This window comes from Corylus avellana, chromosome ca10, assembly GCF_901000735.1.
Source record: "Corylus avellana chromosome ca10, CavTom2PMs-1.0".
In the NCBI taxonomy this organism is placed as follows: Eukaryota; Viridiplantae; Streptophyta; class Magnoliopsida; order Fagales; family Betulaceae; genus Corylus; species Corylus avellana.
The window spans coordinates 16,001,246-16,026,210 of NC_081550.1; the positions used below are offsets into that span (position 1 = coordinate 16,001,246).

At 35.9% G+C, this 24,965-nt stretch overlaps 1 protein-coding gene and 1 pseudogene across 3 annotated transcripts; both read right to left on the reverse strand.

The window, feature by feature from the left end:
* Window positions 1-143: 143 nt before the first annotated feature.
* Window positions 144-24,965, reverse strand: LOC132163434 (tRNA ligase 1). Of its 3 annotated transcripts, none has more exons than XM_059573725.1 (27): window positions 24,726-24,965; window positions 22,044-22,430; window positions 21,632-21,682; window positions 21,293-21,375; window positions 20,585-20,684; window positions 20,167-20,245; window positions 18,538-18,661; window positions 18,026-18,132; window positions 14,644-14,772; window positions 13,276-13,340; window positions 12,979-13,143; window positions 12,532-12,692; window positions 12,319-12,350; window positions 11,191-11,357; window positions 10,174-10,253; window positions 9,518-9,583; window positions 9,111-9,400; window positions 7,212-7,319; window positions 5,793-5,890; window positions 4,344-4,404; window positions 3,739-3,815; window positions 3,561-3,632; window positions 3,335-3,411; window positions 2,712-2,792; window positions 1,622-1,724; window positions 1,329-1,487; window positions 144-671 (listed from the first exon to the last, which is right to left on the reverse strand). In XM_059573725.1, the coding sequence occupies exons 2-27, from the start codon at window positions 22,377-22,379 to the stop codon at window positions 279-281; spliced, it is 3,264 nt and encodes a 1,087-aa protein (XP_059429708.1). In that variant the 5' UTR covers window positions 22,380-22,430; window positions 24,726-24,965; the 3' UTR covers window positions 144-278. The 3 variants fall into 3 exon arrangements, with proteins under 3 accessions (XP_059429708.1, XP_059429707.1, XP_059429709.1); XM_059573724.1 differs by lacking the exon at window positions 24,726-24,965 and adding an exon at window positions 23,193-23,829; XM_059573726.1 differs by lacking the exons at window positions 21,293-21,375; window positions 24,726-24,965 and having other exon boundaries at window positions 22,044-22,074.
* On the reverse strand, window positions 5,381-5,499 carry LOC132164843 (5S ribosomal RNA; annotated as a pseudogene).

The window sequence follows — 24,965 nt, forward strand, 5'->3', positions numbered from 1 at the left end:
TCTCATTGAGTGAAACTCATAAGACTCTAGTCAATGAAGAATTCAATCATAGGTCTCTTCTATCTTACATGCCTTTATATACAAAATTTCTATGGAGAAAAATCACAAATCTACCATTTTTTTTTTTTTTTTTGATAAATACAAATCTACCAAAACTCTCTCATTCACTCTACCTAGTACGCACCAAAAACTGATCAACTTTCAAAAATTATTCTCAATTTCTGTACCATCGTGTATTGAACATATTGCAGCAAGCAATTGGACGAAGAAAAAAGGACTCAGTGAAATTCCATTGTGCCGAATATGGTGATGGGTGGGTTTAATTGAATGAGAGTTGCCTTCCCCTCCGAAAGCAACTGTGGCAAAGTGTTGGCTTCCTTGGCTGCTACTCCCTCTCCAGTCCATATGGTAACATGAGGCCACTGGTTTTTGGAAACAATTTTTTCGCCATTTACAGAACCGAGGCAAGCTGCAAATGCAGCCGATTGATCAGAGAAGAGCAGAGCAGTCAAATCCACTGGAACTTTTTCATGAAGGAAGATGCCATAGTTAGCTACAGCTGTAACACCATGACTTCTCTTGTGTGCAAGAGTCACATGAGCCTTATTAAGGGTTTTCATCATATCCTTGTCCTTCAGGAAAGCCTTAACCTCTGGATTTTTTTCAGCCAACTGCTTGGGAAAATAAGAAAGAGTCAAATATGGGGAGAAAATAAAATATCCATCATCCCTGGATATGTACATTATGAAGACTATCCATAAATGGAAAAATAAAAGATGTAATACCGATGACAACCAACAATAACAAAACAAAATAGACACCACCTCAACAGGAGAATGGCATCTCAGGCGGAAAAAAAAAAAAAAAGGAAATTCAATTAATGCAAGGTTCTCAAAAGCTGAAGCCCAGTCAATTTTTGTTTTAGTTTTTATTTTTCCAAGACAACGGATCCTGGCCCTAGAAGGCAGACTTTTGACCTGACTCTTGAAAACCCTTGTATCAGAAAGTCAAACATTGCTTCATTCAGAGGATGTTAAAACCAAGATCTTTCTCCTAAGGCCAAGCTCTATATTTTTGTAAAGAATCATGCAATATCAACATGCAGATAGCCAAGACACTAGACAGCCAGGCAAGCCCACAAGTAAACCCGTAAAGCTAGCTAGCTAGGCCACACAGATCTGTTGAAGGCCCTCGGGCAAGGTTTACTAACGGAGTTCAGCACTTAATAAACAAATTGAATAAAATTAATGAGCTTATTCAGTTTTGGTTTGTTATCTCAAGTAAATAGACTCAAAAAAAACAGATGAGAAGACAGATCTTTTACATACATTATTAAGGTGGCTTTGGATTTCTGTAACAGGCAGATCAACAGCAGCAAAAACAATGGTTCCAAACTTCCTCTTCTCAGTATCTGGCGTCATATAATCACCGCTAGCAATCTTTTTTAGTTGTTCCAACACTTGCTTGACAGCAAACTCAAAAGGAACCTGGGGTCATTGAGATCATAAATAGGTTTCTTTTAGCGATTTATGAAAATAATTTTTTGCTCAAGTTGCTTCCAGAAAAAGCCATTGGCATTAAACTGAGCTGAATATATTAAGTTATAAAAAAACAAAATGACCTGTATAGAGTTAAGATACTCAGCATTGCCGATTAAAACCTCCCGCAATTGTTTTTCCCATTTGGACCACTCCTTTGCATAGGATCCCTTCGTAGACTCCAATCTAAATAGTGAATGGCAGTAGTCAATAATAGGAGACCAAATCAGAAAATATCCCTTGGGAGTACATGGCAGATAAAAACAAAAAGATCTTAACCAGGGGAGAAGAAAAATGAAGAGATATAAAATCTTTATTTGATATACGTCAAGCGAAGCAGAGAAGAAAACAAAAGCAAATAGCAGATGCAGCCTAAATAAAAAGCATCTCATAAGCAACAAGAATAGCGCAATCTCATTATAACTATCATTCTAGTTTTTGTGTTTATTTAAGGACCTCAAAAGAGAACAGTGCAATCGTATTTCTCTACAAGTCAATTCACATAACTCCATTTCCTCTGTTTCACATTTCCTCAATAGGAAACATACAAAAGGTTGAAGCAAAGACTGTTCTAAAGAAAGCAGACTTGACTTGGCAACTCAACCCTTTCAGCTCAGCTGATTTTTTCCAGTCAATAGTGCCAAAGTTAGATGATTCACAGTTTTCCATGCCAATCTTCTCTCTTTGTTTTGTTCTTTTTTTTTTTTTTTTGCCAAATTTTGAGCATGAACTTATTAACACGTCTGATAAAGATTTAGAGATAATGCAGTCCAAACAAATTAGAAAGAAGTGCAAAGCTTTCTTGTAACCAAACAATGCAGCATTTGAAATGGAGAGTATCCAGTTAGTGTATTTTAGAGGGGTAAAAATGTCCAAAAAATTAAAATGACAATTTTACCCCTTTAAAAAACACTAACTAGATATTATCCATTTCATTTGAAATGGAGAGGATCTTATTCCATTTCTCGCACACATTTTTTTCAATTAAATTTATTTACTGTTAAAAGATTCTAGACACTTGATAGAGTGCACAATTCGGTAAATGAGGATACATGGCTTTTAAATGTTGTCAGAATATGGCTTCAATTTCTCTGCACAGATTACTGATATAAAATTGTATTTATATGAGTATCAACCCATATCCATAATATGATGGTAATGTAATTCATGCACCTTCCATGTCGGGTAGTGTGAAGCTGGTATAGATTTACTCCCTCCTCCAAAATAGACGTCACAGGATCGGGTAGGGGACTCCTGCATATGCACAAAAGCACAATTGAGAGGAATCATCCATCAAAAGTAATTTAAATCTCAGGTTGTAATAGCCCCCCAAAAAAAAAAAAACACAAAAAAAATCTCCCTATTAGGGTAGTAGGTAAAAGAAATACTTGTAAGAGAAGGGGCAGATCTGTGTAAACCTCAAGCTTCAATTTTGGTGGGGGAAAAAAGGAAGCAGACTCGGCATAGGAATTAGATTAAATTTCAGAGTTATTACTTTAAAGGTAAAAAATATTAATAGTTTAGTACCAGTGAGAGGAATCATCCATACACAATTTATTGAAGATGAAAAAGGGGCATAACTTTATTGTGGAGTGGGTGTCCACATTGGAAAATTACAATCAACCTCACTGAACTATAGTGTTACTAGCCACAGCAGTAAGGCATCACTGCCAGTATCAAGGGTCCAGCTAGAGGATTTTTTGTTGGGGAGGGGGGGTGTTGCATTCTCATTTTTATTTCCTCAGCATTGGTCTTAGTTCGAAGCCAACTATTTAAGGAGAAAACTTGCCAAGTACCTCTCAGATTTCAGCAATGGCATCTTCACAAGTGAGCCAAATCGCTCAACTAGTTCACCCTCAAATTCTTTGCGACTCTATAGGATTGTCAACAGAAGTACCTCAGAAAATGTATCAGAAATAAGAACATGCCTTGAAACATGAAACATTATGTTGGGCTGGTGGGTGGGGGTTTGGGGGAAGGGTGGAATAGAGAGAGAAAGAAAGAGGCGGATGCTAATCATGCCTTTCCCTCATAAAGGTGATAAAACATTAGCAGCACATAGCCAGCATTTGGAGATGCCTTGTCAAGATTTCCCTGCAGATTCAAAGCAATAAACAAAATACAAGGTAGATGGTAATCTTATTTTGGATAAGTAAGGCGCCTAACTACAATAGTAGAAGAATCAGAACTGAAAGGATACCGGATGATTGACTCGTTGAAGCACACGAAACATGAAAACAGCTAATGCATCAAGAGAAAATGGATTTGAATCAGTTCCTGCATATATATGAGAGACCAGATTGGATTCTAAATTAGCAATAGAATTAATATTTTTGATAAATCAACTAAGCAGGTTAGATCACTCTTTCTCAAAGACAGAGGAAGTACATAAATGGCCTTACTCCATAGCATCTATGCAAAGTAATCTACGCTGCAGTTTAACTCTATTTAAAGACCCAATTTGCAAAATAAGGTCTCAGAAAAAAAATAAAAAATAAAAATAAAGCTAATGAAAAGTAAAAAGAAAAAACTAAAAACATAATCTGTTTAGGCGTTCAGTATGGATCATAGGTGCAAGGTGTTATATTCAATGAGAATATGCAGCGATGACTTTTTTACGCCTTAGAGAAAACTGTTAAGATTGAGGTTCACATTGGTGTGAGTTTAGTCAACGAGGATGATAAAAAGGTACAGAGTCAGCTATCAAAAAGCCAAAATATAATTCCACCAAGGATCTATTATAAATTTCTAGCGACAGAGAACACCAGAAAGATTAACAGCTTCATGAGTAACAGGGGATATAACCTTCAGAATCAGGTACAACTGGAACTGCAGAGGCTCTGGTGCTGCGGCACATGTCTTCAATCTGCACAAGTAACCATGATGTCAACAAAGTTGAGAAGAGAACAGACAGTCTTTTCTTTCCCCTTTATCAGGGGCAAAAAGACATACAAAGTCTATAGAGGGAAATCAGGAAGTTTGATTTGTAATTGCATGCAACCGTGATGTACTTACAATAGATTAACTGAACTAAAAGAAGCAAAAGGGGAGAGAAAAGCAGCAGAATTAGGTTGAATACCTCTATAATATCTAAACTTCTCGCATAAGCATAACTAATTTCGTTCCATGTCAGATCACATATTTCCAAAGTTATCATGCAGCAAATTTATGGTACAGGCATGCATACCCCATAGGTATAAACATTATTGCTTACTCTACATAAAACAAGCAGTTCCATCTACCAAAGAATTTGGTAGACTTTGTTAAACATGGATCTTACTAGCAATCAATCCTACAAGAATCCAGTGATGAAACTTCAATAACTAAATAAAATTTGTTGGCACTAGAACATGATGAGCCCACAATCTAATAAATGTATACTGGATTGTAAATAATGTCCATGCATTAAGGAAAAACAAAAAAATAAAAAATGTAATTGACCGTTCACTGAATCTGTGCAAATTATCTACTAGGTGCCTTTGAGAAGATCAGGTGAAACAAACATCAGCATGATCTATTACATTTCAATCAACCGAGTAGAACATTCCTAAACAAATTTAAGAGAGTTTATTCCATTAGATTTTTATTAGAATCACATGCCCTGAATCATTAGAATCACATGCCCTGAATCATTATAACCAATATATTTTGATCAACATTTCTTTTTACCGTCAAAAGAGGAAATCCATTTCAGTGTTCTTTAAACATGTAATCAGAGCCTGTGGAACCATCACTTTCGCACTCATGCACTCACTTGAGAGATAGCCTTTGAATTCTACTGTTTGCTTAAAGGAACTCTGTCCATAGATATTTCTAAAAACTTTTTTTGATAAATAAAACGAGAGGTGCAACAAAAGTACTTCCCAGGAGGTCACCTATCCTAGTATTACTCTCGCCCAAGCATGCTTTACTCTGTAGTTCTAATGGGATCCGGTGCATTAGTGCTGGTATATTCGCCACCCTTTCTCAAAACTTAGCTAGAACATTGCCAAATTTTTTCTGTAATCTCATTCAAACCTAAAGGTTAGACTCATCAAAACTTCAATGCATCCTAATGTTCCTCACCCCATTAAGAATGGATTTTGATTTCTCTAGCATCCATAAAAAGTAATATCATACTGTTCCTAGCACAAGTGTAACTACTATCAAGAGAAGGATCATGATCTGGGTACATATCTTTTGTCTATTTAGCAAAGCAGTGCACAAGGTTTCTCAGTGAATCATGATATAGACGTAGACAAAGAGGAAATTTACCTGTCTCCATACTTCTATATTTGGAGCATTCTTGTCTGCAAGCATTATAGAGTATGGTTTTCTCTTGCGCTCATCAGCAACCTTTGGCCAATATCTTGCTGTTGTTACATAAACATATTATTTTGCAGATATTTGAGTTACAACTGAGCCCCATAAAAAATGAATAATGCTAAGGATCATATTTTTATCCTCCTAAAATTGATGTGACTTTTAAAATCACCATTAAATTTTAGATGAATCATACTTGAATTTTGATTCAATGATGATTTTGAAAGCCACATCAGCTTTAGGAGGATAAAAAAAGGATAAAAAAATGGTCCCTAGTATTACTCATAAAAAATTCAAATTATTCAAGTATCTTCACATGGAAAAAACCAAGACATTGTCTTGTATACAGCTGCAGCAAGTGACAGAGAATAATGCATAACATATCTATTTCTGCATCATTAAATAAAAAGTTTTAATGCTTAGATCTAGAATGAATTATTCCATGACCATCTGTTTTGGAATAGCGTTTGTAAACCTCTGACCTGGATTTCTATTTTCTTTTATTTTAATCGTGATAGCAAGGATTACAGTCCTAATATCCAATTCTAAAATTGTAATATCATCCTCCACTTAAAAATAAAACTCAATGATATTAAATCAAGATAAGACTTTTTTTTTTGGTAAGTATTAAATCAAGATCAGAATTGAGAAGTAATAAGGTTTCTAGTGCTCTAATATCTAATTTTTAAGTTTCAAGAATTCACCACGAGGCTATAGAGATAGATATGGCAACACATCCTCTTAGTCATTGAGGAAGTTGTATTATTTAACACACTTACTCATATCGATTTCTAAGATATAACTTATAGCTCACATAAAATCCAAACATTTCACAATTATAGTGAACAGATTACTAATAATTAATATGATTTGCAAGTAATTGATTTACTGAAATGAAAAAATAATTTATGACCTATTTATAATATGCATCTCCTGTCCCAACTGATTCTCTATTAAACTTCAATACACAGTTACCATAATATTGTCAGATTTTTATTCTGAACGGTTTCTGGTGTTGAAAAAAGCCATTTTCCTGTCGCAATGATGTTAAACCAACCGCAAGTATGCAGGGATGTCTATTATGAAGAATTCAAGATTCAAAACTTATGTGCCATTAGTAACACTTGTATCAAGGAAAACTTGACAATGTCTCTAACTTGATCAAACTGGTCAACAAACATGACGAATGAAGTGATAGAATGACCTCACATACTAAGAAAAGATATAACCGCTTATCATTGACCATGATTAGGAGGGCATTGCCAATATGAAGACACTAGGAGATGATGGAGATGTTTTAAAATATCCCGGAGATTGAAAACTCAAATTCAAAACGAATCAGTTTAAAACATCTTCTGGACAGTATCATACTTTTGATAAGGTCACCCATGAGACTATTGATGGGTCGATCATCTCCGAGTCCTCCAGGTGCATTTAGTAATTCCTTGCAAAGTGCAGACTTAGCACAACCAGGTATTCCTGCAAATGGCAATCCAGAGGCGGATATAAGACAAATGAATAGAAACAATGTCTGTAGTCCCAATGGCAGAGAGAGGTAAAACTTAATAGGTGTGCAGCACCAGACTAGTTCAAAGTCCAAAACAAGTACAATATACAAAGAGATGGTTGAACCAAGAACCATCACGGAACATTCAAATTATAAAAAGGCAGAATATGTCGCAAACAGTTTTGAATATGATGTTAGAAGAGCACACAACTAGGATACAAGCAGTTTCTTTCAGCATGAAGTGGAGCAAAAATTGCTTTACGACACATACATGTAAAATGACATTCAAATTCTGTTGTATGAAAATACAAAGTACATAAACTTCTTAAAAGTATATATAAAATACAGGGAAATTATCCAAAACCCAGAGTTTTCACCTTCCGCCAAATAGGAAGCTGAGTTTTTATATTTTTTTCACCAAATAAAGACTAGAATTAATGTCGTCCACCAAGTAGGTCCGCTGTCCAACTCTCAGTTAATTTTTAACGGAATGTCTGTCAGATGGCTAATTTTACATGTCAAAACCAATAAAAAGGCACCACATGTAGTGGCCATCATGTCAAATTGTCATGTCAATTACCTTTTTTTAAAAAAAAGGGAAGGAACCAAAAAAAAGAGAACTTGAAAGAAAAGAGTGGTCCATGCCCCTCAAAACTGGTTTTTGGAGATGGCCAAACCACCCTAGGCTAGTTCGATCACCGCCAAAAGGGGCTTTTGAAGGTCGTTAGACCACCCCCAAAACTTGTGCTAGGGATGGTCTGACCACCCACACAACCCTCTTTTTTCTTTCTCGCTTTTTTTTAAAAAAAAAATAATAATTTGAGTGGAATATAATTGAGATTTCACATAACTTACTCATTTAAAAGAGAGAGAGAGAGAGAGAGATTTCACATACCTTCATTGATGTGGAAATCTAACATGGTAGCCATTACATGTGGCGCCTTTCTGTAAGTTTTGACGTGTAATATAGGCCATCTAGTAGAGAGCCTATTAAAACTTGGATGGCAGACCTACTTGGTAGACACCATCAATCCTAGATCCATATTTGGCGAAAGGTGAAAACCTAGAGGGGTTTGGGCCTAAAATATAATTTTAGAACAAAAACGTGCTACATAGGCTTCAAACATGCAATCATCTAGAGTTCTTATAAGCGTCAATAGTAGGGTTGAAAAAGGGCGAGAAAGATATTCTTCCTGAGAATATTCATTGCCAATATAAAGCCATACACAAGGCCAAGACGTGATATAATATCAAAACTGATAGATGAAGTTCTGTAAATAGCCATCCAACTCCTTTTTTTTTTTGATAAGTAAAATAGCCATCCAACTCCTAATCAATTTATCAACTTAAGCTCCCTAAGATTTGAAGATCCAAACAAAATCTAGAAGCTCACCCACATAAGCCTCCAGCTTGCAATTTAAGTTTCATTCTTATCTAAGGCATTTAGCTTTTGACCATAACATCCCCAAAGCTCATTTTGATTTCACACACTCAGAATTTGTTCTCTCAATATAAGGTCCTTTCTAGAACAAAAAAGCAAGTCTGAACCAACCTAAGTTGATTAATGTTACACATCAGCTCAACTGTAGTATAGCACACGTCAATGGATTGATAAGATATAAACAACTTATCCTAAATCCAAGAAGACTTCTCAGATCCTCTCTCTCTTCTTGAATAGGTTAACCAAGTGATTAAAATCCAAGTATTAAAGCTTCATTGAAGAAAAATAGGCAAAGCATTAGAACATTTGCAAATACTTTTACCTGGAAAGAATACAATCAGCCCCTCTTTCTTGGGAACAATATCCTTTGCCAAGTGACTGGGGCTTGCTGGTGCGAACTCCCGCTCCTTCTCAAGATCACCTTCTTCATCCATGCCTCCCTCAACAATGGCCAAGAAATCTTCGGCCCTTACCAAGTTACCAGCAGATCCTATCAGAACCTGATTCTGTGGACTCCGTTTTGCATACTGTTCGAGAAAAGGCTCAGCTTCACTAAGGAATGTTGATTGCGGTAGCTGTTTGTGTCCATACTTCCTTCGTATGAACACAGCCCTGAATATGGAAGAAAAAGAAAAATATTCAATTCCATGAATCAATCAAAACAAATTCTGAGAGAAATTTAAGAGTTAGAAAATAGTAAGGATATGTGAAGAATGATTCAAGCACTACCATTCATCAAGCATCTTACTGAGTTCCCTCTGCTTTCCTGCTGAAGTGCCCCACGTTTTCATTTGCCTATAATGTTTAAAAGAAAGAAGGATAAATTGTTAACTAAATTAAAAAATTTGACAACTAAAATAAATTTTGACTTGAGCCTTCTCAGATAGTAGCCAAATATTTTAGCTTTTAAGAGAAATGTGACCATTACAATAGCCAACAATGTCATCAAACAAGTGTATCCCATAATATTTTGAAAAATGTATTATGTACCATTGATGAGTGAGACAACTAGATTAACATGGTATCAAAACATTTGTTTTAAGCTTGAATCCTGGTTTCATAGTTTATCTCTCAATTCAGTTAAATATTTCACATATTGGGTCTCATTTATTGAAAAGAAGTTTGCGCCCACACGTAATAGGGAGTATTAGAATATTAATTTAATAATTAAATTTACCATTTCTTGTCGGCTCAAGCTTTTATGACAACTAGTGATTAAAAAAAAATATAAAACTTAAGTTGGTCTTATATTTCTCCCTGGTCCTTCAATCACCAGAGTGTGATAACAGGTAGCAAGTGAAGAAGGTATCTATTAATCTCATCCATTAAATGTCTCATTTAAGATTTCAAATACAACTTACAGTAAAACACGCAAGAAACCTTACCTCAAGTAATATGCCTTGTAAGCAGCTGGACCTTCTTTAAAAAGAATCGACAAGCCATTACGTATTAAAAAGGTTCTCAACTGCCAAAAAAAAAAAACATGATGTGTACAACTTATTGGCTCATCTCATAAAACTCCAATTCTGGAGTAGCACCAACCAATACTAATCTAAAACAAAGAATAAAACTTTTGTAAAGGAACAATTGGAACTGAGCGGATCTGGCATCAACTGGAGCGCCGGTAGTATCTAGAGGGAGCTCCTTTTTAGTCAGTATATGATCCTCCACTAGCAGCATCTCTTCCCCACAATTAGAAATTATACTCAGACTTACTTCCCAAGAACATGAGTCAATAAATTAAACAGACTCGGGAGAGACAAGAGTTACAGATTCCTCCGAGAGTAAATCTCAAGACTCCAAGGCAGGGAAAGTATCAGTAACATTTCCTTTCATATGAGAAACCTATCTTCTCATGAAACAGACCTACAAAGTATAGAAGTATTTCGAAAAAGGGATATTTAATGCTTTCAGGACTTTACTCTTCACACTCATTTATCACAACCACATCACACAGGCTGATGTTGTGTAATTTAAGCGGTTTCCCATGTAGCTACTTCAAAAAAAAAAAAGAGTAATAGCCACTTAATACACGCAACATCAGCCGGTGTGACATAGGTGTGAAGAGTAGCATTATTCGAGAATATTTCTTTCCTCTCCATGATTGATTTCCGGATTTCATTGTAACCCTAGTTGGGGATATGGCAAAAGTGGTAGACACTATGGACGGTTTTACTACTTGTGATTACAAATTTGTGTATTGTGTCAATGTAAGCAAACATAAGTGCACAATTATTTAATTGCATAATGAACTACCATATACTTTTAAGTATTTACCAAACAAGAGTCACGTTTCCAGGTAAGAAGGATACAGAACCATCCTATCACAATGTTACATACTTATTCATTAAACATCTGGAGCATGATTGTATATCCATTGAGATTTGTATAAGAAAAGATACCTTATAAGTAAGAAATTTCAATTTAATCATTAAATTTGCATCTTCATCAGCAAGTCCATCTTTGGCCGATGCGCTACTGCTACTGTGTTCTACCATATTACTGATTTTACCAATTTCGATAGCTCTCTCCTTGTTTGCCTTGAATAAATTGATGTCAATAAAAAAGCCTGGGTAAATATGAAATATTACTATATTAGCAACTGATTTGCACCTCACAGTAGACCAGATAGGATACAATAACATTCTGTGTAAATTAAGCATCATTTATTTAAAAAGATACTTGAACATCATCGTACCATACATTGTCTCAGCCTCTTTAAGTATATACTGATTTATACCTAACCAGCAGATAAGACACACTCGTTCTCTAACTTAGATGGGACTAACAAAACACAAGCTATATTAGGCCATTGTTGCTTAAAATTATCATTGAAATAATTGATGTACCAAGGTTGACACTAGAGAGAGAAAGAAATTGAATATGATCAATAGATGCATTTGACATCCTCATCTGTTCTCATTGCCGGCACTTATCTGAAGCTCTATGTGCACAGTTATGATGTTTGTGTTGTCTCTATGAATATGGGTTTGCATAGTCGTGACATATGATGCCATAAAAACAGGAAAAACCATACATCAACTGATTCAACAATTTGAAAATCACCAGTGCTGATTGGCTGTAAAACAAATAGAATGTATAGTATTGATAAAATTTGGATGCTTACGTCCCTTACAAGTCTTCCATTGTTGTCAAGTACTACATACCTATCTATTCTTCCAACTTCGCAATACGAATTCTCAGTCCATGATGAGAATCAAAAGTTATTATATACAGCAGAACTTTTGTTGCTCATCACTCGTGTGGGTAAAATGTTCAAGATTTATTAACATCTATATAGGTTCTTTCCATGAGATCCATTTTTACTTCTATTTTTCTATGAGGAACACATACATTACACAGAAAAATATAGTACAACCACCAAGAGCATGCAGAGAATAAGAGGCCCATATGTATCACAACCAGTATTAACAAAATAATCTTACTTCATTGTCCAGGGCACGGAGAATTATCAGGTATAAGGTTTGGAATTGAAGTAGATTATGATTGTACGGCAAGAAAGACCTTACCTCGATATAATGGCCACAATTCTGGCTTGTACCTGGAACACATCAAATGTCTATCACTTGGCAAATGCATAACATAAAATAATAAGGAATAGCCTAAGCCAGTTATTATTTATCATTTTGATAATTAATAATTTTATTAGAAAAATTCCAAAAAGGAACATAAGGCAAGTTTTATATTGAAGAAAAAGGATGAAAATTCAGTTCAAATGAGACCTCATCTCTTTTTGGTATCGCCGGAAGGCAGAGTCACTGTGAACGTGAACGACCATTTTGTAGAAAAGGTTGTCACTTGAAATGGAATCAATTTTGTGAAAGTTATGGTAACATTTAAAGGCAGCAGGGAACCGCTTTTCTCTCATCAAGCGTATCATTTCCTGGTTCAATCGAAAAATAGCAATATCAATAAAGGATAAATCAAAAGTCTGAATCACTTAAACAGCATTTATAACAGTATGTGATTTTAACAAAAGAGGCTACATAGTTTGCAAACCATTATGCAATGTGAAAAGCTATCAGTACTGTCCACAAGCAATGCATTATTTTCCTTGACAGATATACATATGTGAAACCAACACAACAAGGTAAGAAGGTAAGAAGCTACATTTACTTTAGCTATGAAAATCAAGCAAAAGAAACCATTTTAGCAGATTGTAGCAGGACCTGGAATTTGGTCGTTGAATAATCAGCAGGATGAGATTGTAAAAATTTTGAAATAACAGATCTATCAGCATTTCTTGAATGGGCGTCACCACCTTCCTTCACGAACCAGTCTGTATAGTTGGGGCAAAAGGAGGTACCAACACTCTGAAGAAGTGCTTTTATTTGCTGCAGTTGAGTTAACAGAAAATATAAAAGGTATACTTGATACCAATTCTTAACCACTGACTTTATTAATCAAATGCAAGTACAAATGCCACAATAGAATACCAAAGTTCATATATAGTAGCTCCGTGCTACCTGCTTTTCATCTGACCTATTTGCAGAACAAATTTCTCTAAGGCTTGGTCCCAAATCAAGGCCAGCTGAAAAACAAAGCAAATCAGGTATTACTTAATGATCAATACTCAATTCCTGATCCACCTAGCATTTTCATTGGTAAAGAAAGTAAACTTCCATGGGGCAAAAAGCAATCGGCTATACAATGACTTAAAAGGAATTACAAAGTGCAAGCAACAGATCTTTATATATAATTAAAAGTGTAAAGGCACCCCTAAGTACACATTGATCTAGACATGATGTAATTGTAAGAATATTAATTTCAATTATTAAATTCATCTTTCCCTATTAATTTAAAATTTTAGGATAACTAGTGATTTAATTTGGTATCATACCATGGGTTTGAGTTCGAACCCAACTCCGCAACTTACCCCCAATGCAATTAAATGTGTTAAACCTCACGGGCAGTATTACAAGTATTCTTGTTGAAGGAGAATTTGAGCCCATGTGCGAGGAAGAGTGTAAAAATATTAATTTGAAGCGCTAAATTTACCATTTTATATCAACTTAAACCTTTGAGATAGCTGATGATTTAACAGTAATGTATACTTGTAACTATTTTTGATAAATATGAAAAACAAAATGTAAAGACTACTATATGCACTAAACGCAGATACAATTCTACAAACTATCAGACACATGGAATTAGAGCTGATATTACACTATATTAGAGACAAATCAAGTGAGGAATTTATTTTTTCTCCCACAAGTTCTGCATCTCCTGTACTCTTTTTATGAAATCTAAAAAATTTCCCAAATGCATTAACATTTTAGAGAAGAGAATGTTGAGATTCTACAACCTCCTCCTTTGGATCCATTCTTTAGATCCAATTACAAATAAGTTCCCTATTTCGTCAGTTGTTAGTACTCCTCACACCACCTCCATAATTTCAAATAAGTCAAGAAAGTTTCTAGACAGGCAGAATGAGGAAACTGGATTGCATAAAATTCATTATATACAAGTAACAGAACTTCAGAGAGTTCCACATAGGATGTGTTACTATCTCTTTCTGATAGATTTTGTTTCTGTTCCTTATATTTTGACTAGTATATTGGTTGATGAAGCTAAAATTATAATTTCACACCACACTTTTATCAGTCTTAACACAACCTAGCACTTTGAGGGCAGATGCCATCTAAAAAAAAAAAAAAACCAAGTGGATGTGGTTGTCCCTCTAAAAATAACTTCAGATAAAAAAAATAATAATAAAAAAAAAGTATAAGATGCAAGCAATGCAAAAGAGTGAAAAATAAAACTGGAACCACAGAATTTCCTAGCTAAGGTAACCAAACCAAATATAAAACTCAAAACAAAACAAATTCGTGTACCTCCCTCAGCTGGCGGAGGCGGAAATTCTTCTAAAACTTTCTCCATATGCTTGGAGCTCTCTTGGCTTACAATACGAGCCACAAGACCCTCTAAGATTTCACCCTGCACCTGTATATGATCTTTTGAACCTGCATATTAAGAACTTAAAGCTGAGTTAACACCCAACGTTTTCACACATAGCTCACTTAAAAAGAGCCAAATTTTCTACTGCGGCTAACCAGCAGTAGTTTGATGGTAAAGAAAAGCTTGTATAAAAATCAATTCCAAGTAGAGATTGACACAGAAAAAGATACACCAAAAGAAAATAATAACTCTACTTAATATGACAACCTAACATGGGAAAAAGACGCTGAAAGAAATATCAAAGGCCTTGTTTGGCAGAACTTGGTGGAGGTGGTATGGACGTTATAACAGACATTTGCAATCCAGCTCTAAACATGCGGGTAGAGCTTGTGGTATTATGCATGATCACTTTACTGTGCCAATGGTAATGTTGGACAAAAGCATTTAAGACGAGGATGGTGTGAAGTTAGAAGAATGGTGGTGGCAGCAATCCATTGCTGTAGCAGCATTAATGGTGAGGCAGTTATGGCAAGAGACCAAGGTGGTAGTGGTGCGGCATATGAACCATCCATGTTTTCTTTTCTGACAAGTCATCCAATCTCGTTAAGAAGAGTAGAGGGGAGTAACCCATGTATGCAGGAAGAATACAAGAAAGACACCCAATTAAGAAAAAGAAGAGCACAAAACAAGAAATTCTAAGAAATTAGAGAAACGAAAACAGTTGTAGGCAGCCATCCAATCGTGAAGAGATTTGAGCATTGTGTTCACTCCAAATACACCACATTACCACAGAGGTATCATCTTCCAAGCTTCAAAATTGCAGAGTCTTCCAAATTGTGCTCTCCAACAAGCCAACAGTTTCACCACCCATTGGGGCATGACTCACTCTATCCCAAAAAGACGAAGATCGAGTCCCAAAAGTCTCTGGCTACTTCATAATGGAGCAAAAGATGATCAATGGTTTCCCCACTCATCTTACATATACAACAACAAAACACTATTATAATGAGTCTCTTTCTAAAGTTATCAATAGTTAGGATCCTTCCTAAAGCTGCATTCCAAACAAAGAACGCCACTTTTGAGATTACTCCAAATGCTCTTCCAAGGAAAGGAAGAGCCATCAGCGGGATTAGCCTCTCACAAAAAAATCTGACCTCAAAAACCAGCCTTCTGGAAGGAATCCAACGAATCTTATCCATGCCACCTTGGCTCAACTTAAGAAAATAACAAAGGTTAAAGAACAAGATAATCAAATCTACCTCCCAATTATGCGTTGATCTGGTAAAGGTCATCACTGTAATGTGTCGTTAGAGAACCGCAAATAATTTTCCACCAAAGCCTCCTTGAAGCGAGATATACTAAACAACTCCAGGAAAGTTGCCTTCAAAGTCTAATCCCCACACCACACATCATGCCAAAGATCTGATCTTAGCACCATTTCCTGCCTACAACCTAATAAATCTAGAGAATTCTCCACACACCTAATATATTTCCATACCCCAACCCCGTAAAACCCAATAACCTCATTAGAACACACCCTCCCCACATGTTGTCATATTTAACATCCACATCCATCTCCACAGAGCCTCTGTCTTTGTAGCACAACGCTGTAACCATTTCCCCAAAAACAGAATGTTAAAAAGAAGCAAGTTCCTAACCCCAAAACACTTGAAGAAATCGGAGTGCAAATGTTTAACTAGCTTACTAGATGGAATTTAAATTCATCACCAACTCCACCACACAAGAAATCCCATTGAAGTTTCTCTATACAATTAGCAATAACAAGAGGGATGGGGAAAAGAGAAAAAAATAAGTGGCAAATTAGATAGCTGCTTTTAATCAAAGTGATCCTACAACATTGGACAAATAAAGCCACTTTAAACTTGTCAAAAAATTTTACTTTGCCTTGAAATGCACGCTCAACAAAACACCTAGATACTTCATAAGCAAAGAAGAAACCCTACAACCAAGGATACAAACCAAGTCTTCAACATCATCTACAACACCAACAACGACTAACTCTGATTTAACCAATTTAATTTTCAAACTTGAGACAGCTTCAAAGCATAAGAAAATACAATGCAAGTAAGGTGACATGGGTTTGCCTAACAAAAGATCAGGTTGTCATCCGCATATAGGAGATGAGACAAAATGAGCTCCTTATCATTCCTCATCCCCGCCGAAAAAACCTGATAAGTGGCCAATACGCTAAAAAACCTAATAAGTGGCCCATACGCTATGTACCTTTGGCTTTGTAGCACTAGAAAAATTGAAAGAAGCTCTGGGCATCATGATTTTGTCGAGATCTACCTCGACCCAACCAACGCCTCTGCTTATGACTGTTTACCCTCAGCCTCAGTCAAGATCTCAACACAGGCACTACTGGAAACATGCCTATGCCAATAACCACCTTAAGATAACCCAGGAGGATTTGCGCCGAAAGACAACTGGAGAGATTCTAAAAACTGTTGCAACTCGAGAGGAAAACCTCTCCAACCCCTACCACCTTTTCCTTCCAGTATGACAACAAGTCCTCTCCAACCACCACCTCCATACTTTGCAATTGCCAAGAAACAACCATGTTTGTTTGACAGTTTTGGGCAATGAAGGCTTTATTTCCAACCCTAGAAGACTTCACAAACTCCTTCAACCCCTCCACTTGAGGTAGAGCATCCATGGTGGCCAACAACCAAATCACACCAACTTTACCCAAGAAGACTGAACAAAAAAACTCCCCTGCTTCTTTAATAGATCCATAAAACAGAAACCCCCTCCCTCAACAGCAAACTAAAAAGACTTGGATTCAACAATAAACCATCTCAATTTCCCCATTCCTCCTCTCATAGATGATAAGCAACACTTAAGTTCCGCATGAAAGGATAGACTAAAAGGCGTTCTGTTGAGCAGAAATAAACATGTGTGTAGGTTTGCTGGAGGAACATTGAATCTTGATACATCTCAGCCAAGCAACAATTTGTATTGGATCTAAGGTGGTTTCAAGAACAGTAGATTGTATTGATTTGTATTTTACACCATCCATGTTTTCATTTATGTTTCAAGAGAATTTTTGTACTTTCTTTTTTTTTTTCCCTCAAGTCAGCACATATTATTTCTTGCTTTTGGCTCAGTGGTTGAGAAAAATAAGAGAAGGGGAGGGTGATCATTCCCAACAGGCATGAAGTCAAAACGGTTTCCAATATAAGTTTTATATAAATAAAAAATGTTTGTTTAAGATAACAATTTTGAATTAGAAACAACCAAATAAGGCCCCACAAAATTCCAAGCTAAGTAGAAGCACATCGTACTTAAAAACACTACCTGAGACAGATATATCTGCAACTTCATCTAGAGCCTTACATACAGTTGTCGCAGTTCCTTCTTCACAAAGGGCATCATAGGTAGCAAAAAATGAAGTCGCTGATTTCCTTCGATTACAAAAATAAATATCAATCAGAAGCAATATAGCAATGATTTTACTATTTCTGCCTAAAAATTTCCACTTGATAATTCTCATGGCAAAGATGAAGATGAAACTTCCATCGCTTTTGAAATGAGTAAAGAAAACTGAACATAAATTCCCCCCAAAAAAAAAAAACAGAAACTGCCCCACACTAACTTAATTAGAGAATTCTCAATGCCTGTCAATATTTAAAACCATTAATCATGATCAAATAAATCATACACTAATTATGGCACATGAAAAAGAAAACCTTAACTCCAGCAGAATTATCAGCTTGATTAAAGGACCATAAGAGCCATGCTTTGAGCGCACATGATAATTCAAACCAACTCTTCAAGCTATGCAAGTAATAGGGATCATAGATCATTACCTTGTTGTGAACAACCACACATGATTTGTTGGTAGGCGCCATTTTCTACAAAAAGCAATTATTTCAGGAGTAGAGTAAAACTTTGGCTTTCCATTGCCCAATTCTGTGACTGCTGTTACTACCACTGCACAAAAAAAAAAACACACACACACACACAAGTTAAACAGTTTCATGATGACAATAATAAAAAAACCCACGTTGATGTTGAGGGAAAAAAAAAAAGCTAAGGAAGGAGCAAAAGAACGACATCTTAAGGAAGCATAGGCATGAAGTAACATAACTACATCAAAATAGGAATAGTTCCATCTGCAGAGCATCAGTTAAATCCTTAGAAGAAGTTCAAATACATATCAACATGTCAAACAAAAAGCATGAACCCAAATATTCCTCATTCATTTAAAAGAAAAAGTCAAAGAGGCTGTGAGAATTCCATAAAACAATCAGCCCCAGCAAACAACCAAAACAGCCCAAACTTACAATCTGCAACAAAGATATCCAATCCCAAAGAAAATCAAAGAAAGGAGCACCTCTAAACTGAAGGTAAGTTCCAAGATTATGCGGCTCGCTCCTACTTCTAGGTATCTTTCTTACATTTTATTTGTATCTTCTCAAATTCTTCTTGACCCTATCACTACAAGGGAAACCCACTAAATAACCAATATTAAGGAAATGACACAAAAAAAGTTGCTATAGTCATCAATTAATCCTAACTGCCAATATTGCAATAGTGACACAAGAAAGATTACAAGAGTTTTGGGTGTTTTTCTCTTATATACTTCATGTATACTTGAGTTGCACCCCTCGCGCTTTTAATGAACTTTTTTACTTGTCAAAATAGAAAGATTACAAGAGTTATCACCAAAAAGAAAAAGGAAATTATTTATAAATTAGAAACATTGAATCAAACATGTCAAAACTTCAATAATGAAAATTACTCATGTCACACTAGATAATGCTATGTTTACAGAATGAATCAATACCGTTAAAGAGTATAAAATAAAAAAGAAAGTAAACATTCATACTACAAGGAAGTAGAAGGTGATCAGACAGTTCTATAAATATGAACCATGTTTTGGCTTCCCTCATGCAGAATATTTTATCTCAAGAAGAAAGAAGCTAAGCCTTTAAAAAAACTCTATGTTTTGAATTCCTAAGTGAAACTTATGCAAACAGCCCAGCCTTCATTGAAACAGTATCTAACGCATGTGGCTGACAAAATTACTGATGTATTATCTGAATTATAAAGCAAATTTCATACTATATGTAAATAAATTGTGAGTGTTAACAATCATACCAATGATGTTCAACCAAATGCCCAACATACTCTCCTAGACAATCTACAGACCTGACTGAAGTCTTAAGCATAACAGCAGCCAAAGGCCCAATTCCTTAATTAGAACCACACACTAAATCTGACGGTTCAAGATATTTGGACAACTTTAAGTAGTGATTCTCGTAATAAAGAATGAACTTTGTCTCCAAGTCTAAAGCTTTGAAAAGTCATGTATTAGAATTTGAATATGCCTAATATTTGTGAATGTTATAGCTAAAACAAAAATTTGTTAGTTGAACAAAGTGGAAACAACACTTTTTTGTATAAGAAGCAAATAGTGGAAACAACACTGTTACCATAATCTTCTTGGGGACGCTGTCCGTGGTCTCCAAGAACAGCAGTTACCAGTTCCATCGATATAGACATGCGGCTCCTCTGAAAAAATGAATAACAACCTCAGTTTCTCAGCAACTTGGGACCAAAAAAGAAAAACAACTAAACAAACATAATTTTAAATTTTAAAGAAAGAAAAGACAAGGCCTAGTATAATAACCATAATGTCCTGCTAGCTACCAATTGAACATAACACAGACATTATGTGGATCGGTTGAGAACTTAAATTCAGCAAGAAAGACAAACAGATAGATAGACAAACAGACAGACAGACACAGATTTATCATTAAGCATCCCTAGATTAACGGGAAAATGCAGAAAGCAAGAATGACAATTTTGTTGTATTTCTGACTCATACAAAAAAATTTAGGTGAACACTACCTCAAGAAAATCATTGAACTCTGCTTGCTTTTTTGCTGCTTGAGTTCCCCATGCTTCACGAAACATCCGTCCAAGAACAAAAACACCTACAGCAGTGTATCTGCAACAGATACATCCTGTTCAGCAACTATAGAGCGAAAACATTTTTTTTCCAGGGTAATCAGAGAATATCATAAAAAGCATAAGGTGCCCCTAAGCATACAAGAAGTATACAAAAAAAACAACAAAGCAGGAAAAAGAAAAAACACCCGCAAAAACCCAAAAAACAGGAGGAACCCCAGACGCAGACCACAAAAACTATAGAGCAAAAAAAAATCCAGTGACGTATAAAGAAAAAAGATTGAGCACCATGAAATTTCTAGCACATCTTTATCTATAAGAGAATTTAACACCAGAGTGGTTCCACATCATGCTGCATTATCACATAATTGTAAGTATAACTTCCAACTGATGGTGATACTCATACATGGAAATATCACATAGACCAATGTCAGTTTATTTTTAATGCAACAGAGATGGCATGGCCTTTGGATCAAGACATTAAATCAGAAGAATCTGCCAATGATAATAAAAGCATAGAATGGGTTGAGTCAGGTGCATTGCATGTGCCTTGCATAGAACAACTAATATTGATGGATCAAGGTTTTTATTTTTATTTTTTTGAGATGGAACAAGAATAAAAAATAAAAATAAGTGTCCTAAGCATACATATTCCCAAAGCTGTTTTTCGCATATGCTCCACCCTCATGACCGGCATACATAAAAAGAGACCCGGAGTGTTTAAGTGAAACCTGCAAAAGGCATCATTATTTAATAAATCAACCCGATGTATATATATATTTAAAAAAAAAAAAAAGAAAAAAAACCTTGTATAACAATCAGGTTATCAATTACTGGAATATACTATAAACTCAAGTAGAAATAAACAAGAAGAATATCTATTTTAAGTCGGTACTCACAACACAGGAAAAGAACAGATATAAAATGAAGCCAACAGAGGTGGAAACTCCAATGTTTTCAAGAAAAAAGTGCTTGCAAAACCCTTACCTCCAAGGTAGCTAAGCCTTTAGATACCATCTCTATCATCCTTGTCCTAACCTGTACATGTTGAAACAGATAATCAATAAGTAACACTGCCAAATTAAAAAATGAGATGTAATTTGTAATCAAACAGATAATGTCATCACCCACAAGCAAAAGAAAGAACACAGTTCTACAAAATATTAGCACTGGCTAGACAAGAAGCCATAAGACATATAGGCACAAGAGTGGGAACTAGTGCTCACAAACAATCAAAAGAGAATTTTAGAATAAAAAAAAAAGCGATAATATGGAAACCACATTCTGAACACTAGATAGGGTCATTGTCCACAAAATGTAGAGCATACTTTGCATTAGGTTTGCGAAGACACAGTTGATAGACACAATTTAGAATAACAGAATTGCAATAAAATTGTACCTCTTGATCTGACTTCTCATTTTCAAATTTTGGATAGAACGTAGCTCTTATTTGCGCAAGTGAGTACGTGGAGTTATCCACAGTGAAATTTTCAAGCAGATTACCCCGGAACAACTTACTCAAACCAGCACTACTTATCTGAGCTGCTGCTGTTTCAGCCCCGTTCCTCTGGACCATTTCATCAATAGGTGCATTTTCAACTTCCACTGCTGTGGATCCACTCACTGTTCCGTATGACTTGGCTAGCCCACTGCTTTCAGCAATACTCAGCCCACTGATTCTACTAATGACAGCTTCAGCAACAGTTGCTGACGCACTGCCTGTATCTGAAGACATGTCAGTTTCTGGCTTCTCTTTCCACCTTTGATCTCTATGTTTACCCCTTTGCTGCAAATTAAAAAGCAAAATCTCTCTATATTAGTCAATTAAGCCAATAAATTCAACTCTAAAGACACGATTGTTTTCTTAAGCACATCATGATAAGCCACTAAGGCTCTTAACTCGATTAATAATGTCATTTTGCATATACTGAATCATAAATCAAACTACATTAAGGTACAGAATTTTTACACTCTTTACTTATCAAAAAAATAATTCAAATTACAATAAGATTATTCAATCAATAAATATTAGTTCTTCCCTTCAGAATAATAAAACAATCTGGCAACTGCTTAATCAATTAGACAGACAATCAAATCTTCACCAAAATAAGCATCAGACTACAACAACGAGCAATCATCCATATATTCCCGAAATGTTCAGTAAACTATTATACTTGTCAAATACAACAACGAGCAATCAAGCATCCATTGTTTTTCATATCAAACAACAGTTAACCATTCACCAACGACGAAACACGTATATTAAAGAAATAAATCAAGAAAAATCATCAATAATCCGAAATACAACAAAAAAACATAGTGAATTGACCGAAAGTATACAATCCAACAAACAAGAAGAAACATCAACAGATTACAAACTCAAAAGCACCACTCTGCATTTTATCCAAACATCAGCGATTTCGAAAAATCAACCAACGTTAGTTAACCTTCCAATACAATCGCAATAGCAAAAATTATTGCGAATAACAATGACAAGAAATATAGATATAAACTTATGTAAGCAGTGATGATGAGGTAGAGTCGATACCTGATTGTAAGGCATGATTGGGCGAGAAAGAGAAAAGGAGGAGGTAAAAGCGAGAGAGCGAGCTAGGGTTATGTACGTCGGAGGAGAGCGAATGAAGAGGAAGGTTCTGGATTTGAAGGTGGAGGAGGAAGATTGAGAGCGAGAAGGAAGGGTGAGTGCGAGAGAGAATAGAATCCTCTGCGGTGCCGACATTCAAATGCTTGCCTAGACTCGCAACAATGTGTATATACAAGGAGCCCCAGAGGGGGGGATGGCGAGAATGAGAGCGTGAATACTGAATACGGAGATTGGAGAACACACGGCGCTATTCAGAGCTGCAATGTGTCGCTCCTCTAGTTACAGTTCACGGAGAAACGGTCACAAACGGACCTGGCCAGTGTCCTGCATGCTACGCACCGTTTTGACTTGTGGCAAAGTCAAAAGTTACTTTTCGAGACACTGTTGCCTAGCTCTTCGTGGGCTCCTAGTTTTTGGTCCCATCACCGGTTTCAACTTTCAGTCACGCCGCTCCCTCCACCTTGTTGGCTCGCCGCCTCATTCCGTCATCGCATTTTCCTTTGTTTTGGTTGACTTATGGGTTTTAGATTCGGTCTAATCTAAGCTAGATCAGATCAGTTAAATCTGTTCCTTTTGGGCTTGCAAAGCCAACGACGCGTCTTTTCCCCACCTTGTCCAGCCTCTCCGTCACCTATTGCAGCCCTCCTCGTCACAACACCGCCACCACGCACCAGTGCATGGCCAACACGTGCTGACATGGAAGCTTCACTCTCCTACACGTGCGGAACACGCGCAGATGTTGCTTCGCTTCCACTGATGTTGCTGTCTACTGGTTTTGTGTTTTTTTTTTTTTTTTTGTATTTTAATTTGTTTTTTTCAGTTTCTTTGTAACTTGTTTGAATAAGGATTGTACAGGCTAATTTCCTGGCTTTCAGATTAAGAAAGATGAGTTTCAGCATTGGGTTTTCTGCTCTCAGTGTCAAAAAATATGAGTTACTTATGCATTGAGTTGAGTCTGTCTAGAACAGATCTGTTGTTACAACCAAAGATTAGTCATGGGTTAGCAAATGTTGATGTCATAGATAGGTCTTGAATGTCAGATTGTTATGTATGTATCTATGACTTGTAATCTTGTAGCTTCGGCTATAATTTTCAAAAAACCTTTATGCTCATCATCCCTCATATATATATATATATATATATATATATATATTACACGTTGTAACTTATAAAAATTACTTTCTTTCGAAATCAAAGTCTCACACAACTGCGCTGATTAAAAAAAAAAAAAAAATCGTTTGTAAAATAAATAAATAAACAAAATGCCCAATTATAGTGCAGTGCACGACTTTACCGGAATAAAAAAATTAAAAATTAAAAAAATCAAAAAAATTAAAAATTAAAAAAATTAAAAAATAAATAAAAAAAACACAAGTCTCTTTGATCAATATGTCCAGTAAATTACCAATATCGCTCAATACCGCGATATTTGGATTTGGACAGATCAACCCATCAAAATTCGTAGAGAATACTTACGCCTTTCTTTAATGGAAATTCTAGTACTTCGAATTCAATCTCTATGAGTCGGTGATATTAGAAACTGAGAGAGAGAGAGGGCCACCGTCCATCCCTCTTTGCCGCCTCCGCCAACTCCCAAAACGGCGTCGCCGTCAGACCACGCGTCTAAAGATGTTCACAGCTAAGACAAGAGTTTCATTGGTGGGATTTTGGCGAGCAACAGTGCAATCGAAATTGTGCATGTACTACGAATAAGAG

What these genes read in the sequence shown, in the direction of transcription:
- LOC132163434 (XM_059573724.1), bottom strand. Translation starts at nt 23,384, where the DNA reads ATGTCGGCACCGCAGAGGATTCTATTCTCTCTCGCACTCACCCTTCCT. An exon ending in AGTTCAATGATTTTCTTGAG is followed by an intron (nt 20,246 to 20,584) that starts GTAGTGTTCACC and finishes TCATTTTTTCAG; the next exon opens with AGGAGCCGCATGTCTATATC. An exon ending in CACACTACCCGACATGGAAG is followed by an intron (nt 1,725 to 2,711) that starts GTGCATGAATTA and finishes TTCACTATTTAG; the next exon opens with ATTGGAGTCTACGAAGGGAT.